This window comes from Rissa tridactyla, chromosome 6 (assembly GCF_028500815.1).
Source record: "Rissa tridactyla isolate bRisTri1 chromosome 6, bRisTri1.patW.cur.20221130, whole genome shotgun sequence".
Lineage (NCBI taxonomy): Eukaryota > Metazoa > Chordata > Aves > Charadriiformes > Laridae > Rissa > Rissa tridactyla.
Genome location: NC_071471.1, coordinates 66,556,648 through 66,580,430, shown reverse-complemented (window position 1 = coordinate 66,580,430; position 23,783 = coordinate 66,556,648). Strand labels below are relative to the sequence as shown.

At 41.2% G+C, this 23,783-nt stretch overlaps 1 protein-coding gene across 1 annotated transcript in view; it reads left to right on the top strand.

The window, feature by feature from the left end:
- Positions 1 to 378: 378 nt before the first annotated feature.
- The window catches only part of CACUL1 (CDK2 associated cullin domain 1), a 54,989-nt gene continuing 31,584 nt past the window's right edge, over positions 379 to 23,783 (top strand). Inside the window, 6 exon segments of the mRNA XM_054204808.1 lie at positions 379 to 820; positions 7,354 to 7,480; positions 12,040 to 12,142; positions 18,640 to 18,708; positions 18,711 to 18,728; positions 22,503 to 22,598. Coding sequence (XP_054060783.1) covers positions 526 to 820; positions 7,354 to 7,480; positions 12,040 to 12,142; positions 18,640 to 18,708; positions 18,711 to 18,728; positions 22,503 to 22,598 — 708 coding nt within the window. The 5' untranslated portion in view covers positions 379 to 525.

Genomic DNA, 23,783 nt, shown 5'->3' with positions numbered 1-23,783 from the left:
CCCACTAGAGGGGGATGCAGCCACAGGCCCCGGCACCGAGCGCACGGCCCGGCCTCGGGGCGGGCGGTGGTCCTGCGGCTCTTCCCTCAGCGGAAGAGAAGGACCACACACGGGACCTGCTAAAGCCTCTCCTCGCAAGTTAACATTATTTAATTAATTAGTTAGCTAATTAAGGCCGTCCCCGCTCCGAGCACGGACCCACTCGCCCTCCCGCCGCCCAGCCGTCCCACAATGCACAGCGTCTCTCCGGCCCCGCCTCCTTCCGCTCTCCAGCCAATGGCAGCTCCGCCCCGCCAGACTACACTCCCCAGCATGCCCCGCGGCAAGGGGGTGCCTGGCCCGCCCGCCGCCGTCTTCCGCCTGTCGCAAAGTGTCGCGCTGCGCGGCCGGAGGCTGGGCTGGCGGTGGCGGGCCCTGCCCGGAGCTGTGCCGCGGCGAGCCCCGCCGGGCGGAGAGCGGCCATGGGCGGCGGGCGGTGATCCGTCGCCTCGCCACGCCTCGCTCCCCGCCAGGCAGGCAGCAGCCATGGAGGAGGAGGGCATGGAGGAGGAGGGCGGCAGCGGCGGCTGCGAGGCCATGATGGACGACCAGAACCACAACAACTGGGGCGCCGGCGACTACGGGCGGCACCTGCTGGGCCCCGCCGCCGCCCCGCTCGGTGACCGCCTCCTGCACGGCCCCGCCGCCGGGCCCACGGCCGGGACGGAGCTCCCCGCCGTGCCCGAGGCCAACGGCGTGCTGCGGGGCTGCGAGCCGGGCAAGGGGGGAGCCGGAGCCATCGCCGCCGCCATCAACATCAACGCCTCGACCTCTAAGTTCCGTGAGTGACCGCCCTGCCCTCCGCCCCGCGGGCCCCGGGCGCTGTCGCCCGCTCCCTCCGCAGCCTGCGCTCCCCCTTGACCCCCGCTCGCTGCTCCGTGCCGGTGGCCGGGCTCGGGTCTGTCCTACGGCGGGTCCCTGAGGTGGGTCTTGGCCCGAGAGGCTTCTCGAAGCGCAACCAAATGGGTTAAGGCGCTTCGGAAGGAGGAAATACCATCCTTCTTGCATGCATGCACCCCAACTTCTGCTGCCGCTCTCCTGTCACGGCACGGTGACGTGGTAGGTCTGGCTCTAGAACTGGGAGAGCAAGTGCAGGCAGGGTTTTCAGCTGTACACCATTCCTTTCTCTGTAGCTTTTAGCCCAGGTTTTGTTTTTCTAAAGACTACTTCTTTCTGCTCGAAAAACCCAAAGCTGAGTCCGAAACCTGTTCGTGATTGCCGACGGTGGGTGGCGATGTGTGCAGAGCCCCTGGAAGGGGTGTGCTGCCCTGCAAGGGAAGTATGTCTGCAAAGGCCTGATGAGAACTACTGAAGACAAATTTACTCCCCAGAAAACAGTTCTGAAATATCTTTTGCATGTAGCTGTTAGCAGAAATGGCAAATTTTTCTGTTGGTTTTCCGAGCTGAGGTTGAGGGAAGGGAAGATCTTTCTATTCTTCACTTTAATTCTACCTTTATTCCCAAAAGTCACTCCTCTGGGCAAAATACGCCCTTTTCTTTAACGACTGTAGGAAAACTTGGATTTGGCTAGTTAGAAATATTCCTGGAAACGTAACCATGTAACTGACATGATGAAATTTGGACGGATAACATTCTTTTTTTTCTTTGTTTTTTCCCTGCTTTGCCAATGCTAGCTCACCTGTCCAGCTCCTCAGCAGCCCAGCTCCAGAGCTGATCAGAAGCTTGAAGTTCAGGCTGCTGAATCCCTGTTCTCTGGTAGCCTGGGTTTCGTGGCTTTAGGCACATTGCCAAGGCTGGCTGCTTTGAAGTTAAGGTTCCCAGACTCCATGAGCTCTCTGGCTTTCTGCCTGCCTTGCTTGTCAGGGCTCCAGGTACCTTGGGGTGGCTCATAAACGCTTGAGTCAGTCGAAATAAAATGTTGTTCAGCCTTGCTAAACTAAGCTCTTGAATTGCCAATCCAGAAATTTAGAACCTTAGTTTTTCCTTCTAGTTCAGAATGAAAATGGTTTTTGAGCTGTATCTTTGCTAAATGGGGACGTGACTTTCCAGCTAATCTGCAGTTTATGTCTGAGGGGGAGAAGAAGGGGCTGTGCGTGATTTTGCTTAGGGTGTGGTTTTTGAGTTCTTGTTTTCACTTCTCCAGCATTGGTATCCCAACACAATGTCTGTCCTACTGATATTAAGTATTGTTTTAAAGAAAATTAAAACTGTAACATACAAAATTCTCCGAGTTAAGTTCATTAGAACTTTTCTGCACCTTTGTGTTGTGGATAACTTTCACGATATAAGAACAGAACAAGTTCAGTGAAATATTATGGCCTGAGAAAATACAGGAGCCGCCTTGGGATCCCGCCTGTTCTAATCCCGGCTCTGGCAGAGGATCCCTTAATCTCCTCTGTTTAGTTTTCATGTGTAGAAAAAGGGAAAAAAATATCCAGTGAAAAGGGAGACAGTGTGTGCTGGATCCCCTCCTTCCTGCTGTGTCTTAGCAATGGCAGAACATGCGTGGAGAAGCTGATTGTCAGCCTTAAGCTTGATAGGAAAGTTGCCTGTTCTCTGCTGCATGAAGAACTTCTTGCAGTTGAATGAGCAAGGATTTGTGCCTTGCTTGCTTAGTCTTAGACAAGTTTTTCTACAGGTGGCCTTCAAAACTGTGTGACGTGCAGTTTCCAACGGTCCTATGATGAACTGGAGCACCCTTGACATTTGGATAGGTCTCTTCCTTCTGATTCTTTACTCCAAAACAGAAAATCCAATGCCTGTCTTCCAACAACCAACTCGCTGCAAGTAATTAGGTTTGTTCATGTTCATAGTTGCAGGCTAAAGCTGTGTGGTGTGCCTTTTTTGGTCTAATTCAGCTGGCAGAATAACGGGGGAAGAAGGTTAGGTGGAAACCCTTTAAAATCTTTCTAAGGGGCCAAAACCAGTTCTCCTTCTTTGAGATTTTGGTAAGACTGAGAACTAAAATGAGATATAATAATGTGTAGTTCATTTAATAGCTTTTCTTCTAGTTAAAGTACCTTAAGAAAATGTTCCATGTTTTGATAAACTTATAACTAAACCCTTATTTACAGTTCATCAGCTTCAGTCCTAGTTATGGATTTATAAAGCAATAGTGTTATGAAAAGTATTTTTTAAAGGCCATAAGGGAAAAGATAAGAGAGTTTAATACTTTAAGCAAAACTCTTCTGAACTATTAATTGCAGTGTATCTGAGTTGTGAAGAAAATTAAGAGTTCTCCGTCTTGTTTTTTTTTTTTTTTTTCATCTTTTTCAAGCAAGAATGATTATAAATGTGTTTAACCCCAGTCCCATTTAGGATGGGCATGTGTGGCTGTGAGGGTTGGCATATCCATTAAATCTGTTGACTGCTCTGTTGCGTAACGAAGTTCAGTGCGGTGTGTGTGCTTTCCTGTGTAGGCAAATTGTCTGATGGAAAAAAAAAGTTACTTTTACTAACCAGTCTGTGAAACATGTAGTAAAAATAGAATAGAATTGAAAGCAACTAAAGGATAGGCTCATAAACTTGTTAATGTATGCTGGAATGTGTCAGGCAGGGGATACAGCAAAATCTATTCTGTAAAGATGTGCATGATGGCTGAGAAAAAGGAAAATGTTAGAGCCACAGCGACAGCTTAAAGTCTGTAGATTAGTCTCAGATATCTGCTTGAAGAGTTTGTACACTTCGGGAAAATATTTTAGAACTGTAGGGTGCATTGCTAATTTAGCAGTGAAGTTTTACGTCTGCCACTTTGTGAGGTGAAATAAAGCTCCTGAAAGATGCCTAGCTGCTTTCTTTGGTTTTATTGTCTAAATAAATGACAGATAACCGTCAGACTGATGTCTGCTTACTTGCCAATAGGTTGGATTTCCTGTCCTGCTCTGTCCTCTGCCTTTTTACCTATAGGTTTAAAAAAGGATGTTTTTTGTATGTGAACATAGTAAGCGTTTTGAGTAGCTATTCAGGTTGTCTCATCTAAATAACAAAACTAACAGTATCAATGATTTTTCTTTTTAAATCATTATTGTATTCTTCACATCCTGTGCCTTTTACTGTTACAGCATCTTTTTTGCGCTATGTGTGTTTGTAAGTTTTTGGTTTTTTTTTCTTATCAGTTTCATGGGAGAGATATACCTATTCTTGGACTTCTTGTTTTTGTTTTTTTTAAAGTCTTGGTGTTTTTTACCATTCTTCTGATTGAAGTCGACATCAAAAAATTTGGTAGCTTGGAGCAGGCTGTGTTTCAGTTACGGCTATGGTACTAAAATATCTAGGTTATGATGTGAAGCTTATGCATATTCTTTTTCACTGAAATGGTTTCACTGCTACTTTTGGCTTAAACAGTTTTTCTTTTGAACTTTTCTGTATATGGAAAAGCAGCAGTTGCTTCTCAGGCTTTACTTGCGAAGTCTTTTATAATTTCCTGGAAAACACTGGCTTCCTTTCCATTTGATCAGCCTGATTTCTCTCCCTGACCCACCCCAAACTTGCTGTAGTTGGGTAAAATCATGCATTCTAGCATGATTTCTTACAAAATGTCTGTGTTGCTTCTCAGAAACTTAATAAATCTCAGCAAAAATGAAAGTCATCTTTTAGCGTCACTCTTTCCTTACAATTTCGAAATGGAGGCTCGTTTTAAATCTTGAATACCTAATGCAGGGATAAACATTTAAGAATGACATCCTAAAAAATGGAAAAGTAAAAAATTATGGAAGTTTCAAAAAGGCAATCTGTCTTTTCTTTTTAAGGATTTGTGTGATTCCTTTCCTTCCTGGTCTTGAGATTGTTTTTTGCAGAGTTTGTAGGTGGAGGGTGCTTCTTTAAGTCATCTTTCGCTTTTTGTGTGTGTAAGCACTGCCAGAAAAAAGGGATGTTACTAACTTGTGACAGTTACTAAAATTTTAAAGTAATTTGTTTTCTGGATTAGAAGAATAAAAATAGTGATTGTTCAGTGTGTAGTCTTTGGACTTTTAACTATATAAATATTATAGTTGGCTTAGTTTCAGAACCGAAGTGTGGAGATCAAATGAAATAATACTTGTAAGAATCTTTTGAATAAAAATGAAGCTTTTCTAGAATGTTGCTTTGAACTCATCTGGGCTTCCTATGCAAGTCTCCTGGGGCTGTATGTAAAAGTACTTTTTCCTTTACCTCTGCAGCACTTCTAATGGTCAGGCCTTCCTGTCTGCTGCTACTTTCTTTTTCCATATTGGGGGGGGGGGGGGGGAGGAAATTAAAGCAAAAAAAAAATGACATCTCAGCAACCTGTGAGTTGCTCAACAAAAATGATTTTGTGGTATTCTCAATTCTTACTTGATTCTTTTCTTTCAAATGAATAGAGCTCAGTTAATATGTAAAACCAGATGTGGGTGTGATTATACATTGAAATTTTAAAACCAAACTATGTCTTATGTTTATGCTGACTTCAGTTTAATGTCTTCTGTAGAACAGAGTGCTTCTGTGGAGAACCACCTTTTTGGGGTAACAAAGCAAAATACAAATGCTCCGATTTTGCTGCTGAGTGTAAGCATGAATAGTAAAGCTACTATGTGGAAGCTGTTCCTAAGAACATCTGCCGGGAGCCCGGGCTCTGCAAAGGACGAGAACTCAAGCAAGTCACTGCGAGGCAGTTGAATAAGGGGTGAATTTACTGTCAGGCGGGTGCCGTGCTGTTCCCGATCACGTGGATGCTTTTACATCGTTGAGCTGGCTTGGTGGACATGATAACTTGTGTCCTGATAGTTGTGTACCCAGACCCATAACCTTTATCAACTTGTTAGCAAACGGTGTTGTACTTTCAGATCGCGGGCTGGAGCGTTGGGCTGCAGCACTTGGTACTGGTGATCTGTTCACTGCTCAGACACTTACTAGGTTAACGACGTCTGTTTCTGTAACAAGTGTGAAGCAAGAGTGAACAATGGTTATTTGGGTGAAGAGGGGGTTAGGACTGCTGCACTAACATTCTTCACTAAGCAAGGTTTCTGGCTGAAATGCCCTAAAAAAGACACACAACATGAATCTATAATACCTGCTCTTGTAACACTTGTCTCACACCTCTCTCTATTCCACAATCTCTTTATACTCTTTTTTTTTTTTTTCCTCACAGTACTGTTTTGCCTGTATTTCCCTAGAATTTTTCTTCATAATGCTGCCAAAAGTGACTTACCCAGCTCCTTTCAATCCCTTGTGAAAATAACATTTCAGAAATCTTACTCCTCAAACCCAGCAGTGAATTTACATTTACATAAGTATTTAAAATGCAGCCCTATTCAAAGATTTCTTCTTGGTGCGGTGTCTAAACTGGATTGTTTGGGGTGGGAACTATCTTCATTCTCTGTTCCATATAGCCCTGACCCACCTGTGGAGTTAAATGGAGCCATGACTTTAGATTTCCTGATGTGTTGTGATATGAAGTGTACCCTGCACTGTTAGTTACCGACGGCTTTGTTTTGAGTGGCTGCTGTGAAGCTACAGTGGTGTGACAAGCCACAAGATAGTCCTGCCAGTACATCTGTGAAGGGAAGGTGTTAACCCTTCTCACGTGGCCGCTATTGAACTGAGCCACCTGTGGTTAGTTCAGAAATCCTCCCTGAAAAGAGAGAGATTAAAACTCTTCTGTGTCTTTGAAGGCACACCAAATGGCTTGCACAAGAGGGTGCAGTTGGGAAGCTCAGGAGGAAGATCAAGGAGTGATGGGGAACGCTAATTTAAATGCCTCCTGTTCTTCCCTGTGGTGGTCCTTATCTGGAAAAGGATTATTATTGTGCCTGCTAGAGGGGGAACTGTAACATGGATCCCAAAAAGCTGCCTGGGAGCCCAACTGCAATGGAAGGCAGAGAGAATTGCATCAGCTTTTAGGCCATGGAAGCTGCTGGTCCCACCTGAGACTTGTAAAATTGATACATCTGGTGAGAAGGAGCAGTCTAAAAACTACCAGACTTCGCTAAATCTTATTCTCCTGCATATGAGGCCCCACTGTTAATTGTTGACTCTGGATTCCCACAAAATTGTGTAATTTACCGATCTGAGCTAACTACTGAACTACTTTCTTTTTAATTATTTTTATTAGATTGTTGTGCTAGAATTCCTAGGATTTTGGTTTCTGCTGCTACTTGGACCCCTAAGAAATACCCAAGCAGTGATTTGTCAGGCTTTCTGATTTTATTTTCTGGAAATAAAAAGCTACAAATTCAAGTCTGGGCTTTAGTTTTAGGTGAGGTTATCTTAGCGGAAGTGAACTATTCCCAGTTTTTTTTGGCCAGCTTATCGGTGTGGTCTGAAATTGCAGAGCATGCACTTGGTTCTAATCTTTTAGCTAAAGTTACTAAATGTAGTTTTGTCTTTTTCTTGTAGTAATGAATGTTATAACGATTGAAGACTATAAGAGCACATATTGGCCAAAGTTGGACAGTGCCATAGATCAGCTTTTAACTCAGAGTCCTGGTGACTACATCCCTATCTCCTATGAACAAATATACAGGTAAGGAAATCTTTTAAGTGCTATGTTACTTTTTTTTTGTTTCTCTGAAGTTAAATGTTTGTTTTATCTTGCAGCCCGTGCATCTGTCATTTTGTATTTATGAGGAGGAAAGTGGGAAGGTTATGTGAAGTACGATATCGTTTAAATGGTTGGAATGGGTGAATAATAGATACTCTCTTGACATCCCATGTTAACAGGAGTAAATGCTAAAGGATTAAAATGCTTAAGTGCTGAAGACATTAAAATTAAAGTAGCTTCACCATAGTTGCTAAGTGTAATATATTAGTGTATTAAAGTCTCAGCATCCCTTTCCTCAAAGGGGAAGAAGAGGCTGGCATGGTAGGTATTTGACTTAATGTTTCAAAAGGCTTCTTTGTCATGTCAAATAGGAACCAATTTGGTGCAGTAGTGGTGCAGAAGTAAATAAAAGCAACTCGTATCAAGGTCTGTCCATAGAAACTGTCATTTGTGTGTTTTGCATCAGGTAGATCTGGTCTGCATGTGCAGTTAGAGGCTGTCTGAAGGACAGACACAACGTTCAGTCCTTTATATCTCCATTCTTGTTTGGAGAACACTTTGTTTGTTCCTGACATGGAACTGCAGTTTGCTTTAAAAGGGATCTACTCGCTGAGCAGAACTGCTCTGCGGACTAAGCTAGTGCACTGTAGTGGGGATGGTAAGGGATTTGCTTCAAAACCATGCTACTGCTCCAAACCGAAATGCTAAATGCTTTAGAGACCCGGCAGTTTCTCCTCTCTTAGGAGATTTGCAAAAATGGAGATTTCTGTTCCGTAGGTGACAGGTATCCAAGGTGTATGTAAATAGAGTGTAAACTGGGTAACTGCTACTGCATTTGCTGGCCAAGGCACTGTTAAAACTACTGGCCCTTGACAGCAACACAACTAGCAGCACTGCTGTCTTGGTTTTCTTTACGATAGCATTGCACCCTAAGAAAGAACATAGGCAGCTCAGTCACTGATTGCTCTTTTTAGAGGCTTTCAGCTGTATTTTCTCCTGCCCACTTGCTTTTGGCCACTTTGTCTCTCTGGTTTGAAATTTCGGGTTAAAGAGCCAGATAGAACAGCAGATGTTCAGTCTTTCCTCCTAATTCCAGTTAAAAACTTTAATAAACTTCCTCTTTCCTCTCTAAGCTTTTGGAATTGCTACTATCAGGACTCAGGCATCATCATGCGTATAAGTAATTGAGATGGTAATTTGAATTGAGAGACGTTTTGCAGCTTTAGTGTAAATAATCAAAATCCTTTCCCTATCTTGAAATCCCCAATGTGCAAAGAGCCATCAGTAAGAGTTAAGCCACAATCTCTTGATAGTTATCTCAGAGCAGGTGTGCAAAAGTAAGGCTTTAATACCTAGAATAGATCTGTACCTAGTTATGGTTTTCAGACAACTGCAGTTTCTTTGTCATCTTTTTACTGCTCAGAAGTTATATTTATTAAAGGAATAATGGGTTTTAAGTTTCTCCTAGCTAACCCTCGTACATCAGGGTGACACTTTATGCAGTATTGTAATGATGCACAGGTGTCTGTTGCATGTATATTACCAAAACAAAAGGCTGTCTGTAGCTTAGTGTTACTGATAAAGCTAGTGTGTCAGTTTAAGTTTTCTTCTAAAAATTATGTCTGTGGAGGTAATTACTCTGACACAGTCACTTCCAACCAGCAGTTGTTTTTTTTATTATTTTATCATAGAGGGTGTCCCTTTGCTTTATTTATAATCTAGACAACAAAGATCGAGGATGGAAGAAAAACTGCTTTTTTGTTGAATTTAATGATGATGCTTTCTTGGAGTGTTACAGAAAGTCTGTAGCAGACTTGAGGTTTAGATCCCCTCTGCTTCCCTAAGCTAGTTCTTTAATCTGAAAATGGGGTGTTTTTAGAAGTGGTTCAAACAGCTACGTATGTTTTATATTTTTTTACAGTGAAACTGAGCTGAAAATACAGTGGTCTTTTTGATCGTCTTTGTGCTGACTAAAGGAATCAAGGTTTCCATAATGCAAACTCAAAATATGGTATTAGGTACCCAAACTACTATATTTGACATGATCAGTGATAACTGTAGGTGCCTACTCCACAGCAGTGAGAGCTAGGAGATAACTTCAGAGGTGTGTATGCAGATATTTGCTATGTATCAGTCTACCCACGAGGTATCCAAGTGTGATTAGTGACTGTTTTCATCTTTGAGTCCAAAGCCTGCCTGTGCATAGTCACTTCCTATTAAAAGGGTTAAATGTATTGACAGAGAGATGTGAAGGAAACTTTGAGATGAGGAAAACGTGAACAGCTAAGTTGTACTTCTGGCACCTGTTACAGCTGCCTCCCAGGTACAATGCGATCAGGTTATTGTTCTTCAAGACAACTTACAGATCTCAGGTCTTCATCCCTCTCAATAAATGCTTACTTTCTAGCGTCTTGCTTGGGTCTTCCTTTTCTGAAAGTGTTTGGTTATGCTAAAAGACTAACAAACTGCTGACTTCTTTTGGGTAATAGCAGGGCAAGGATGATTCACAGAATCAGCCCGCAATCAGGAACTGGAAACAGGATGTGAAAATGGGGAAGGAACCTCTAAATAGATGGGTTCAAATAAAATGTAAACACATTCTGCACAAACATATGAAGATTGGTGTTTGACTACGGAATGTGTTACAGAAGTAGGTATAGCGATGTTGTATGTAACACTAAGCAGACGTGTACTTTAAAATTCAGCTTAGTTAGATCGCTGCACATGAAGTGGTCAGCTTGTGGAAGTGGCTGTTTCCTGGTTACTTATGGAGCAAACACACATATGGCCATTTGCCTTTGTTACCTAGCTGGCTGGTTTGTAAGGGATCACAAAAAAGAGTCTGGCTTTTCTTTTCGGTGTTTCTCTCTTTGATCCAAATCAAATTGTTTTTTTGCTGTTAACTGCATCATACCAAAATGTCTTTTGCGCTTGCTTGTTCCAAAGTGGGATCTGCTGTCAGTAGACTCCACGTGAAAGAAACAGGACGAATTTGACTGTTATTTAAATAATATCAAACTACAGATACTCCGTTATTTTTAAAAGACAGCAGTAGGAGAGGTGTGGGGTGTATTTTGGTTTGTAAGGGATAGCATGGTTTGCCAAAAGAGCAGACTTTGCATAGGGATGAATGCTGTGTTTTGGGGGCTTTTGAAGTTGTCTAAGTGAATAAATACAAAAGGCTACTGATAATTCACTTGTAAAACCTTCCTCCAGAAGACTTTGAGAGTGGCAGTTATTGAATGAGAGCACTGTCTTGGCCCCTGAGACTTGGAGTTGGTGCCTAACCTCTCACTTGCGTTACAAAATTCCAATAGCCCATGGTCTACGGTTGTTTTAATCCCATCTTTGCAGTTTGTTTGTCATTATACCACCTTCTCAGTAGAGAACTGGAATGTCATAATTCCCTTAGAGACACAGTATGGCTGTACCATAGCCGTAGGCTTTTGGTGCTCTTAAAAACCTGCAGAATTCAAGTCTGGGATCTGGACCTTGCTGGAAATAGTTTGTTCACGCATGTTCTAGGGAGAGTCTCTAAATTGCTTGCCGGCGCAGTATTCATACAGAGGGATGGTGGGAGAGGGGAGCCGAATGGAGGCGTGGGGAGGAGTTTTGACTTTTGCCCAAGATACCAGGTGAAGTCTTCTTTGTGTCTCTTGGTTTGTGGCAGCTGGCTTTCAAAATGCTGATTTAAAGAATGGAAGCACTTGAGAAGTAAAAGCTGCCTGGTACAGATAATGTTGCTGTTAGTCCTGACGATGATGACTACCTTAATGTAACTTTTTGCTGAAAGTAATACATGTGTGTGTTTTACAACTGTTGTAAATGTGTTTTCAATACATAGCCCTATTTTGCAGATATGTTATGTTGCAGTATGAGACCAATAAAACGTTCTTAAAAAAACAGAGGTAACACTGAAGACCAGAGTTAACAGAGCCAAGCCATGGAATGCAGAATTAAAGTTTTGTTGCTCTTTCTCTGCATATTTGTTTATTATGGAAATGTAGGGTTTTCTTAGAATTTAAGCGACAAAGGATGGAGTAACATGCTTGGGTCTGTAATTTTAGAACTTTTGCTGTTTCTTTTTAGAACACTAGCACGGTTTTGATGCAGCTTCTATGACTGCTTGTCAGTGTTGCCCTTCTTTTAATAAGGGTTTTGCCCTAGCATATGCGTATAATCACTAAACTTGCTTATTTTAATGGGGACTTCATTTGCATAGGAGAGATGAAAGCCAGAATTAGGAGTGCGCTGTTGACAGAATTATCCTGGCTGTTCTGAAGTGCACTGTTAAGAGAACTCATTGTAAGTTAGTGAGGTTGGGGAGTGGGACTGGGACGGACACACTGGGGCCTCCAGGGCAGACTTAAGAGTCTGCTGGAGTTCATTCCAAGTTCAGGGCTGTATTTAAAAGTTCAGCAATCATTCAACTAACTCTGTTTTCCTTTAAATTGAGACTTGAACAAAATATTTTGAAGTCTGTTACCCTTCATTGCAAACTGTTGTAAGTTCATTGTTTGTTCCTATATTTGTTTCTGCAGTTGTGTGTATAAGTGTGTATGCCAGCAGCATTCGGAACAGATGTATAGTGACCTAATAAAAAAGATAACTAACCACTTAGAGAGAGTCTCAAAGGAGCTGCAGGTAAGAAGCTGCACAATCTAATTCTGTCTTTCCTGGGATCTGTGATTATATCAGAGCAGCATGTAGATGGCCCATGGAGGGGATTGCCTTTAAGACTGATTTACACTAGTTTACTAAATTGCGGACTGCTTCATTCACTAACTGGCTGTCAGACAGAATACCAACTACTAGATCCAAATGCATGGCACTGACTAGCCTTTGAGATCTGAACCACATGCAGAGCAGTGGCTAAACTTGAATATATAATACAGAATCAAAGACTAGAGAACGGGAAATCTACAGTATAATCTAGGATGTAAATGCTTCAGTCAAATGGGATCTGAGAACATGACATGGGTGTCTGCCATTGCTGTGTTAATCTGTATAAACTGTTTGTGGTCCTTGTGCATCACAAGCAGCACAAAAGGGAAAATCTAAAGGAAAAAATTGAAGTGACTTAAATACGAATTGTAAGGTATAAATTAGCACTTATTGCATATGAAAGTTTTGTGCTACAGTTTATTCTGCATTTTTCTTGCCTATCTCTAGATGTCAGTGGTTTACAGCAGTCCTAATACACTTTGTATATCCCTATCCTTCTCTGCATCTTATTTGTGCATCCATGTTTGTTTTCATGTGTGTTCCGTGTTGAAAATTCCTTCTAGGCTAGAATCTCCAGACACTTTCTTGAAATGATCATTGCTGTAGTAGCAACACTTTTGTTTCCCTGCAGCTTTTGTCACTTCCGTAACTGATGTTTGAGTTCTGTTCTGACTTGCAGTGCATCAGGTAGAGGTGCTAAATACAAAGGAACCCTAAACTACAGCAGCTCCTGCAGTGCTTCTAATAACTGATAAATAATTTCAGTTAGTCAAAAGCAGTCTTTCTACTTTTAACTGCATCAGGTACTTCTGGATAAATGTGCGCTCTCATAAAACTATGTAGCACTGTGATCACTCTGATGTCCTTCTCGTTTCACTCTTTTCCTCTTGTTGCTTTCCTTAAAAAGAAAAATAACCAACCTGTGTTTAATGGACATGGTCTCTGGGGCAATCTTTGGCTATAAAATATCTAGGTTGTCTTGAACTAGGTTCTTTGCTTCTTTTTTTCTTTTGCAATTTCTTTATTCCTTGTGGAATGACAGCCTCACTGTTTTGTAAAAAAATTGGTTACAGTAGATGGACATAGTATTTAAAATAAAGCCTTCCCTTGGTTCTGCTGAGCTGGTGCAGCCTGTACATTTTTCTTCTGCTTGTGAGAACTGCGAATTATTGCAGCTGTACAGGTTTGGCCAGTTCTTCTGATACATCCCATGGTAGTGTACTGCATTACTTTGAATTTAGGAATACCCTGAATTCTTTACTCTGTGGTTGTCCTTGATTCTTTCTCTAAAGTTCCAAAACTGACTGAGGAAGCAGCTGCTTTTAAAGTTTGCTTTAGCACATATGCGTGTTAAATACTTCTGCCTAAAAACAAGGCTGCCTTCTGAACGTCAGCTGTTGAAAGAGTAATTGAGACAACTGCTTAATGCAACCTTTGTCTTGCAAAAGTTTCCTTACGTAGATTAGACACACCTTGTGGCAGGTGGCAGGAGGACTGTGATGTAATGTGATAACATCTTTGAGTGTGTCAGGTGGGTTTTGTCTGATGCGAACATGACTTTGGTTTTGGATGGTGAATCCATCTTTTTGAGCTCCTCGAAGTAAAACTCATGTGCCTTAGAAAATTGTCCTGTAAAGAAACTGTTTTAACTGTGGGTTGTGAAATTTACTCTTAAGAAATTACTTTACTGCAATATATTTTAATATTCTGATACGTGTTTGATCTTAATACATTTTGATGACACGTAGTCACTTGGGTTTTATGTTGAAAATGTTGTGCTAGATCTTTACCTTAGCAACAACAACAAACTACTTTGTAAATGTTGGTCGCTTGGAGGTTTCTGGTTCACACAGGCAAACAATAAAAAAACCCCTGTGTATGCAAATCCTTTTAATGCACAATATATGGTGTTTTGCTTTCCCTGACATAAACTCATTCTGCCTGCCAACAATATTTAATCTAATTGCAGAGTTCTGTTTAATTGGCAAGGTGTGACTTGATGCAAGATAATTTTTATTTTTTTTAGATACAGGGATGCAAATGTAGCCCCGTATAAGCAGGAATGTTGGTTTGTGTAAGAAAGCAGATGATCATGAAAATTGAAATGGCAGGCAAATGCAATGTCTTACTCTGGACGAGCCGAGCAACTTTTTTGCATAGAAGTGCAACAGTTTAGTGGCAGGTGGATTGCAGAATGTCTGTGTGTAACCAACATGTCAGAGCAAGCTGTTTTCTACCAGAACCACACATCAACACAAAAGCAGTAAAACTGTCAGATACCAAAGAGTAAAAGTGGGAGCATCCCAGGGGACCGGTCAGACTTGCTCTTGCGTGGCCTCGTGCACGCCTCTAGCCTTATTGGAGTTTGTCTGCTTCCTGCCAGGCATTCACTGCAGAAACTCCCTCTATTCCTCCCCATGTGCTTAGCCCTCAGCTTCCCGACCAGCTGAAGTCAGTGGAGTGGCGGGCACTCGGGTGTCCTGAGCTGGGTGTCTCGGGGGCTGTGCCAGGTCACACAGGGACGTGTGACACTCCCTGGTCATCCACTGCATGACTTCTGCTCTTCCAGACTGCAGGACACCTTGTGTGGCATTGGTGTTTGTCACCACGTGTGCTCCCAAAGGTCTGCTTCACAAGTTTTCACCTAAAAAAAAAAAACAAAAAAAAATTTCCAGTGGTGGCAGAGGTGTTATGAAAATGTGGGTGGGCTGACGTTAGACGTTGGGTGAAACGCAGTGAACATTGCCTGCTGGGTTGTAGTATGTTTAGATGAGATGAATTGCTTGTCATCGGACCATCAGCTTTTTCATATAGGGCCTCCTATATCCTAAGACACTTCTAGCTCCCATCTTACCATGTGTGTAAGTAAATGATTCTTTCTTCAGGCTGTTTCAGTTATGGAAAGACTCTGAGCAAGGATTGCCTTCCGTTCTTGCAGTCGATGTCTGACCAGTTTCTCTGCATTAGTAAGACTGAGTTTTGCCATGTGGAGCTTCCAGTAATTGAGAATTAAATTTCCCTAATTCTTGAATTGATCAGAATTTTGTATTTTGTGTACTTAAAAAAAAAAAAAGGTGGCTGCAGAAAACACAAATGAACATGTTTCCTGTTGTCTTGAGGTCTGTGAAGCTTGTAGCATACAGATGATTTTTTCCAAGATGCTTTATTCGGGAACATTTTATCAGTAATGGACATAGCCCATTATGTTATGGTTTAAAAGAATGACAGCTGTTTTTGTCGGTAAGTGCTGAGTCATTCACATGTATGAGGTAGGGTGGATACACAGGCTTACACTTTCAAACTAAATATATCTCTTTTTAAAACGAAGAAAACTGTGTTTGCGTTAGGCACTATTGTTTCTGGCTTAACTTATTCTTACCTACTGTGATAAAGTCATTTAAAATCAAGTACTCTGCCCGTTACGTGTCTCTTCAGCAAAAGCCACTGCAAAATACTTTAAGCATTGACAATCAGAATGCACCGAGGCATTGAGCTGGCCCATGACAAAAACAGCTTTCTTGTGCAAGTGCAGTGGAATATTTTCATTTTAGTTAAAATAATCTCAATAATTCCTTTAAGAAATGACCGAGAGCTGAAAAGCAGTTCTTCTTCATGTTGCACTCTCTTTTTCTTTAGAGAAAAGAGAAAAAGGGATCTGTTTTTTGTTTGTGTGTGTTGTGGGGGTTTTTTTTTGTCTTGACCAGAAACCGTTGAGTTCACTAACTATATGGAATTCTTATGTTTGTTGAAGTTAATAAGTGAGAATCAGTCTTTCTCTGAGTAAATAAACACTGGTTTGCTTGCATTTTTTCGATTTTTAAATCAAGCAGAAGTGGTAGAGCTAAACCACCAGAATTTCTTGCTTAAACTCCATCTGCCTAAAAGCATTGGATTAAATTTGGAACCAATTGCTGATAACGTACTTATGCTCTTGAACACTCCAGATGGCTTGAGGTTGTTCTCCTTTGTTATGTCTTGAGATGTGTATGTAGGTGTGTATTTTTGTTTATTATGAACAATATGTATTTTTTTTTATAACGAACATGGTAGATAATTTGCATGGTTGCTCTGTGGCCCCCAGGACCTGCAGATTTAGGCCCTTCACTGCAATGCCAGAAGGCTTTCCTGCCGCAGATTAATCCTTACAACTTCTCAGCCTTCTGTCTTGACAGCTCTCAAACCAGTCGGTGCAGTGTATGAAAATACCTCTCACCTATTGTTTTCACGGAAAAATATGCATTGGAGTCAGATTACTGTATTTTGAGGACTGCCAAAACTCTGGGAACTGAGTGCCTTGTATCACGTCACTGTTGGTTGCCATCTGTTCTTAAAAATGTCAGCAATATCTGTTGTGGACAACCTGTTCCTTCCTTGCCTTTTCCTTCTGTCTCACGTTTACCTTCCACTTGTCTCCTGTGATTACATGGAGTTTTGCCATCTGTGATCTCCTGCCCCGACTCTTTCTGAAGCATTAATCTGATAGTTACCGACCTGATATTCAGTAAGGCTGTCAGATGCCTTACTCCAAACTTCCGATCAAGTTCTGAACTTCCTTATTTGTCTTTTAGAAACGGTTGTGTAACTTTCAGTATTTCTCCTGATGACAGGAGTAAAAGCATGACGCTCGGGTGGCATGTCACGTTTATCTTGTGAGCCTTGCATTTAGTTAGGGTGGTATAAAAATGCATCCAAGTAGTGCGTTGAGGGGTTGGTAAAACTGAGCTTCTGGCTGTGGGCAGAGTTATGTATGGGTACCACCTCATAGTAGTCCTTGATATTTATACTTTAATTTTATACTTTTTATTTTATTTATACTTTTATTTTACCCCGGATTGATTTGTAGATATATTTCACTTTCCTTCCAAGGTACACTGATGATCACATTACATTTATATAGTGCTTTTTACAATATATAAATTACAATATAAATTACATTTATATTGTAATTGAACACTTATGCCAGTCTGTAAACTGTAACTTTTGACAAAATCATCTGTGGCTGGTTTTGTGTAAACCTAGTAAATCAGATTGATAATTAAGTAAAGATTAGGCTTCAGTAATGTACTTGTGGGAGGCCGGGTTTATATGCTCCATCCACACGAAGAAGCCCATTTTTATTACACTGCCTGTGTGGGCATTGTCTGACTTGCTACCTAGATGAGAAATATCGAGCCTTCTTCACGAGTCATGTCTCATCTCTTCTAGCATAGAAATAACACTCAAATTGACTCTCATTAGTCTGTCATTAGTTGATCAGCTGAAATAATTTCCATAGTTGCAGTAGTTTCTCAAACACTTGCGTAGAAAACAAATCTGCCTATAGAAAAGATCAGAAGCAGGTGGAAGATGGAAATTGAGAATGTGCATTTCCTAACTCTTTTATTACTCAATATGTTAAATCACTAGTGTTTCTGAAAGTCCATTTGGGTCAACTGCATTACCTGTTAATATCGACAGTCCATTTTTTAAAAAGGAGACTCAGACTGGCTGTTTATCTGGTCCATAATGTTTAAAAGGGGGAAAAAAAAAAACCCCAAACAACAGCAAACCCCAAGCATCGAAAGCCGTAGGCATTTATTCATCAGTTTTGCTGGGGAACATTGCTTAATTGTGTGTGAAACAAACCTTTAATGCTGTGAATCACACTGAATTGAATCATATCAAATGAATGATCCAGTAGTAGAACTCAGATGGCAGGAACCAGAAGTGTTAGAAATGTGTGCATCTTCGTGTGTGGACATCAAAAAGATGGCTTTGGATTTGAGGTAGAGGTGGGTTCACCGTGTTGCCAGAATTGCCATAAAAATGATATGGCCAAGAGCAAGCTAACCTGAGAAAAGTATCCTTGCCTGCAGCTTTTCCAAAAGGCTTGTATTCCTGCAGTCACTTTTAGTTCCTTGCCCCACTACACTGGCTGCTACAGACCCTGATGTAATTACAGAAAGATGAGAGTTAATACAGCACAAGTGAATATGCATTTACTAGACGGAGAAGGTTCTGAAGATTTCTTACTATTAAATAGTTTTGATGGTCCTTAGATACAATGTCTTTTTGTTCACAATCCTGTAGAATGGAAATAGAGACATGGCCTACATCTGCTACCCTGCTCGAAGACAATTATACGAGAGCACGTCACGATGCTGTACAGCTTTGAACAGTTCTGAGTGCAGACTCGAATAGGAAGACGCAGTCAGTTTTCGAATGAATTATACTTTGGCTCGATGGCTGTTTTTTGCAAAAAGTTTTAATAGTCTAGTGAGGTAGACCTGGGCATCACATAAATGGTCTGCAAAGCAAAGTAAACAAATTACGTTTTCTTGAGAAACAACTAAAACTGGTTTAAAAGATTCAGACCACTTAGATGAATAGCAGCTTAATTTGTGTAGTCATAGCCATTCTCCCTTTTCACTTGGCAGGCGTGGGAGAGATGCTGCAGCATGTACGCTGGCATTTTGGCAGTGAGCATGTTCCCAGGAAAATGGAACTGCCCATTCAACATAGGAATGTAAGCTTTACTGAATATATTGCTGATTGCGCCAGGCGACTATTCATAAACAGATTAAATTTGTGTTCCCCAAGCAAAGAACTGTTGTCACTGTTTCTCTTGTTGCGAGCCATTTCTGCGTTGTCTTGAGCCAGCAGCATGTCTTCTGGTTTCATTCATGTGTTCAGTCAAAGAATGACATTCAAACTGAAAAAAACCACATCTTTTTCATGTATAGTTTCTTGCTCACAAGTTCATTGAAATGCCTAGATATCAGATTTCAAAAAGGGAAGGGTAATTTAGTATATCCAGGTCTTTAATTGCTTGTTTTGTTTGAAGATGTCTGTCTTGTATGTCATCCTTTCTCAAATGTATTTTCTTGTCACTTCTCGTTTCTCTTGGTGCTGAGATGTCCGCTGTGGTGTGTAAGGAGATTAAATGATGTCCTTAACAGTAGCTTTTTAACAGCAGCCATAGTATTTGATGCGAAGTAGTTGACTCACAACCAAATTAAAGATATTAAGCCAATGCAACTGCATCACAATTTGAGAAATCCGGGATGGGGAGTGAAGGAACGAAGGATCCTCTTCCTTCCTGGAAAACTTTAGGCTAGCGGTATATTTTTCTTTCTTTGAATAGCCTCTGTAATACATCCCTCAGGTAAGATAGGAGTGGTTTTTAAAGACTTAATATTTTCTGGGGGGTTGTAAGAAGTAAATGTCATGCTGAATTGTGCCCCTCCCCTGTAATTATAACAGCTGAATGTACTTGTTATCTTTTCTGGACTAAGACCAAGACTGAAAAATATCAGCCTAAGCACTGTTGTTTTTTTTTAATAATAGCTATAGTTGAAGAAATATGGATTTTTAAATGCAATTTCTTCTCTAATGATGGCCACTTAATAGAAAAATCTTAGCATGTATTTACTCATGAATTTGGTGCTGTGCTTTTCAGTTTATAAAATTAATGTAGTTTTATATAAAGCCAGTCCCACTCCAGTTACTGTAGTATTAGTGTGAACGTAGAGATCCAGAGAAAGTTCCTGTGCTCAAACAAGTAATTGATTTCAGTCTAGCAGTTTTGAGCAGCCACACAGTAACACCCTAATGAACAGAAAACAGATGGTTCTGTTTTCCCCACACAGATTATGATAATTCATAGATGAATTGTGAAAATACCATTATTGATTTCTCTTTGGCTTGGGTTTTTTGTCAGCTTACAAGCCAAGCAGTAATGGAGGAGACTGGTAGTGCGTGCTTTCCTGTTAGTTTCTTGACTGTTGAGGCTTGACGTGAAACACTACCAGGAGAATAAAACTCAAAGGTAACATCTCACGCTGATAAAGCAGTTAACACTGTGATTTTGCACTCCAGAGGTTAAGACCGAGGCCTGATTATTGCCTGACACTAGTGAGTGCTTCCCCTGAAGCTGTCAGGACTTTTCTTAGCTTTGTCTTCATCTAGAGCAGTTGTTTTTCCACTTGGTTGCAGGGTGGTGGTGGTCGTGGTCAACAGGTATCCTTCCATTACGATACCTGTTGTTGTTGTTCCATTAGGATACCTTCCTTGTTTTTCCTTCTTAAAACATTAATTTTAATGTAATTGTGATGTGAACTAGCAGAGTTTTCATCTTCAGTGGTGGAAGAAGATATCGATCCTATCGATCCTTGCTGTCCCTTGTAAAAAGGGTGTCAGACTGACTGTACGCTGTAGCCTATAGTGTTCATGAGATTGAACCACATACTGTCCAAACAGCTTCTGTCTCTGTGTTTTTTGGTGTTGAGGTTTTTTGTTTTGCTTTAATGAAAAGTGCAAACTGTCAGTGAGAGAAGAGTGGTGCCCTGGGTCAGGCTGTGGTCTCCTTTTGTCTGGCATGTTCTTTGAAGTAGAATTTTCCTTTTTCTTTAATCTTAGAAGCTGTATACCAAGCCGTTGCAAATCAGAGAGTATAACCATGGTTAAAGTTGAGGTTAAAAAGGAGTGAAGCAGGAATACATACTGTTTAGAAATGCAGATTTCATTGCATGTTATTTGCAACCAATTATACGTGTAACTATATATGAAAGGGAGCCCTTTGAGTTCGTAGCCACTTCTATACGTTGTTGGCATTTTGAACTAAAATGTGTTTGGCCACCCCTGAGAACTGCATCTGCAATAAGATTAAAAACTTAGGATCAAAATGAGGAATAACCATATATAACCTTTGGCAACAGCATATGGAATAACACTCTTTATTCCTTTGCCAGTTTTGCTTTCCTTTCTGAAACGTCTGCTCTGTATCAGTGTTTGCTGTGAAAATTACCCACGTTTTCATTAAGCATATTAACGAGGGAGGCAAAAGAAGCTAGTTTAAAGGGAAAAAAACTTTTATAAATTTAGAATACTTAATAGAGCAAAAAGTCAACATAAATTTTAACTGTTCTCTTAGAGCCCCTGATGAATTTCCATATAAAGGCTGAAAAATCTGCTTTGTAAAGATAAGAGCTGTAAGTTCTGATAAGGTGGTTGAGGCGCAGCTGGCCTTGAGCGTTTCTCACACCACAGACGCTTCTGGCTTTAGAAGAATCTTTGAGCTCGTTTTCTTGCAAGGTCACGGTCACTGCTGCGGTCTCCATCCTCTTCTGGCTTTGCACTGTCGGAGAAGAAAACAGTGCAAGGGAAGGGTTTTGCTTCTCACTAGCAAGAACACTTTGTGTATAGGTGTGTATCTGTATATGAACAGCAGGAACTGGGGCGGATACCTGCCCCCTCCTCTGAAAAGCAGAGGCGAGCTGGGCCAGAAGCGGAGCGCTGTAAGGGGGTGAGTTGGGATGGAGAGGGGGATAGTGGAGGAACACGTTACTCCATCTCTGCTTCTGTCCCTGGGTGTGTAAGTGCACTCCTGAATGCTCTAACGCAGCTCCCCTGCATCCCTCCAAATAAATATTTAGAAAAGAAGCAGAGGTTAGTGCTTCCCATTTTTCAGGTTCCTGTCTCAATTTAACTTAGCTTGCTGCAGAACAGATCTTTTTAGCTTCCTTATTTCCTGCTTTGGGAAAGATGGTATTGTACACAGAAAACAGCAGTGCTATTTAGCACTACGTGGCCTATCGTAAAGTTGGCACCTTCACGTTTTGTGTAGCAGAGTTTTGCTTGGGGGTGCAGGGCGATGCTGTGCCTGCAGCAGATTTCCATGGGCCTGATCTGGGGCGCAGGACGCCAGGTGCAGAGCTTGACCTGAAGATGCTGCTTCCTAGTCCCTCCAGCTCAAAACCCCGAATATTTGCCTTGCCCTAGGTGACACAGCAAAAGCTGAAACGTGTTTTCTGTGAAGGACAGTGCTCCCTGGAGCTGGAGGATGAGCCGCTGCCAGCTCAGATGCAGTTTAATGCCGCCCTGCTCTCTCAGAGTAAAAGCCTGCAGGGGGGTCGCAGCACACACCGCAGCACTTGCTGAAATGTGGTTATGGATTTTAGGCATTGACAGTTCTTTCAAAAAGAAGGTCTGGTCTTTAATAAGTGTTATTATTTGCGTATGCTAAATGCTAGTTTGCTACAGACATAATCTGTTTCTTACTGAATGCACCTTTTGCTGGGCACTGACACGTAGTCCTAGGCGAAAACCAGTTACTGAAGAAAACTGGTTTTGCTGGAGGGAGTTATAGCAGAAACTCTGGAATGATGTGTGGCTTGCTTTGTGTGGACGTAGTGTATCAAATACTTTGTAGTTTTTTGAGTTTGCTATGAAAGCATAGCCCATACTGTTCCAGATCTTTCTCTTGTTCAAATTACAACCTGACTTTTACGGTTTCTTGCAGGCCAGCCCTCCAGATCTCTATATTGAAAGATTTAACGTAGCTCTTGGACAGTATATGGGAGCATTGCAGAGCATTGTGCCTCTTTTCATATATATGGTAAGTTTTAGAAAATTCTTTTCAAATAAAGTATGTCTGTACGCAAGATGCTGACTGAAAGTGAAAAGAATAAAATGCAGCTATAATGATTTTTAACTTGTAGAACTTATGATTCATGCCTGGTTTTGCTACCCGCATAACAGTACTGATCAAGCTGTGTGGGGCGAGGAAGGGGAAGCCGTGCTTTTAAATGTGGAGTTTGGCAGCTGATTTCTGCCCTAATATTTCTTTCCTGGGAGTGGGGTGAATTGTTTTTGTTTTGAATGGAAAAAAAAAAAAAGTCTTCCCAAATAGTTAGGTCATTGTTTGTATCTTTTTTGAACAAAGATATTTTACTGGCTTGTTATGTGTTGGCTTGGTGGTTTGGACAGGTTACAAAGGTGATTGCTTCTTGCCTTTAAATTGCAGAGTTTCAGACAAGACAGAAAGAAAGGTCTCTTGGAAATGTCTGTGTCACTTGATAAAGCAATTCAGAGTGTTGACTGGAAGAAGACAAACTTATGTGCGTAGCACTCCCAGGCATACTCGGCAGGTTCAGAAACCATAAGTGTTTGTCATCCTGATTTTGTAATTTCTGAAGTCTTCTATACCTCTGAAGACGTTTATAATTTGCATCATTTTTCTCAAAGTGCCAAGACTTTTATTGCTTTTTTTATGGTGATGATAACTTAAGCTCAAAATTTGCCCTTCTCCCAGAAGCTGTCCTTGTATTGGCATCACTTAGAAATAAATAAAAAGAAAAAGGAAATATTTGTTGGGGAAAATTTTTTTTTTAAAAAAATCTAAGTCAGTTTAAATATTTTGTTTTTTTTTTTTCTTTAAATGAATCTCAGACTCCCAGAATTGTTCCCATTGGTAGCTTCCTAAAGTTTGGGAAGCAGTATCTGTTAGAAGGATCTCCTGTGTTTCAGTGAATGCACTGAAAACCAGGTGATTTGCTACAGTCTTTCAGGGTAGTGTCACCCTATCGATCTGTTGCCTTAAAAACTAGGAAGAGGCTTTTTCTCCTCTGTTGCCTTCTATTTTTAAATGCTAGCCATTTTTTCACCTGTGTGTGCGCTTGTTGCACACTTGTTTATTGCAGGCAGGTGTTTAAGCAATCTTGTAATTTAATACCCATTTCCAAATGGAGATAAGCTGTTAAGGTGTGTACTTTTATTGAGTGCTCAGATCTATCACGGAGGT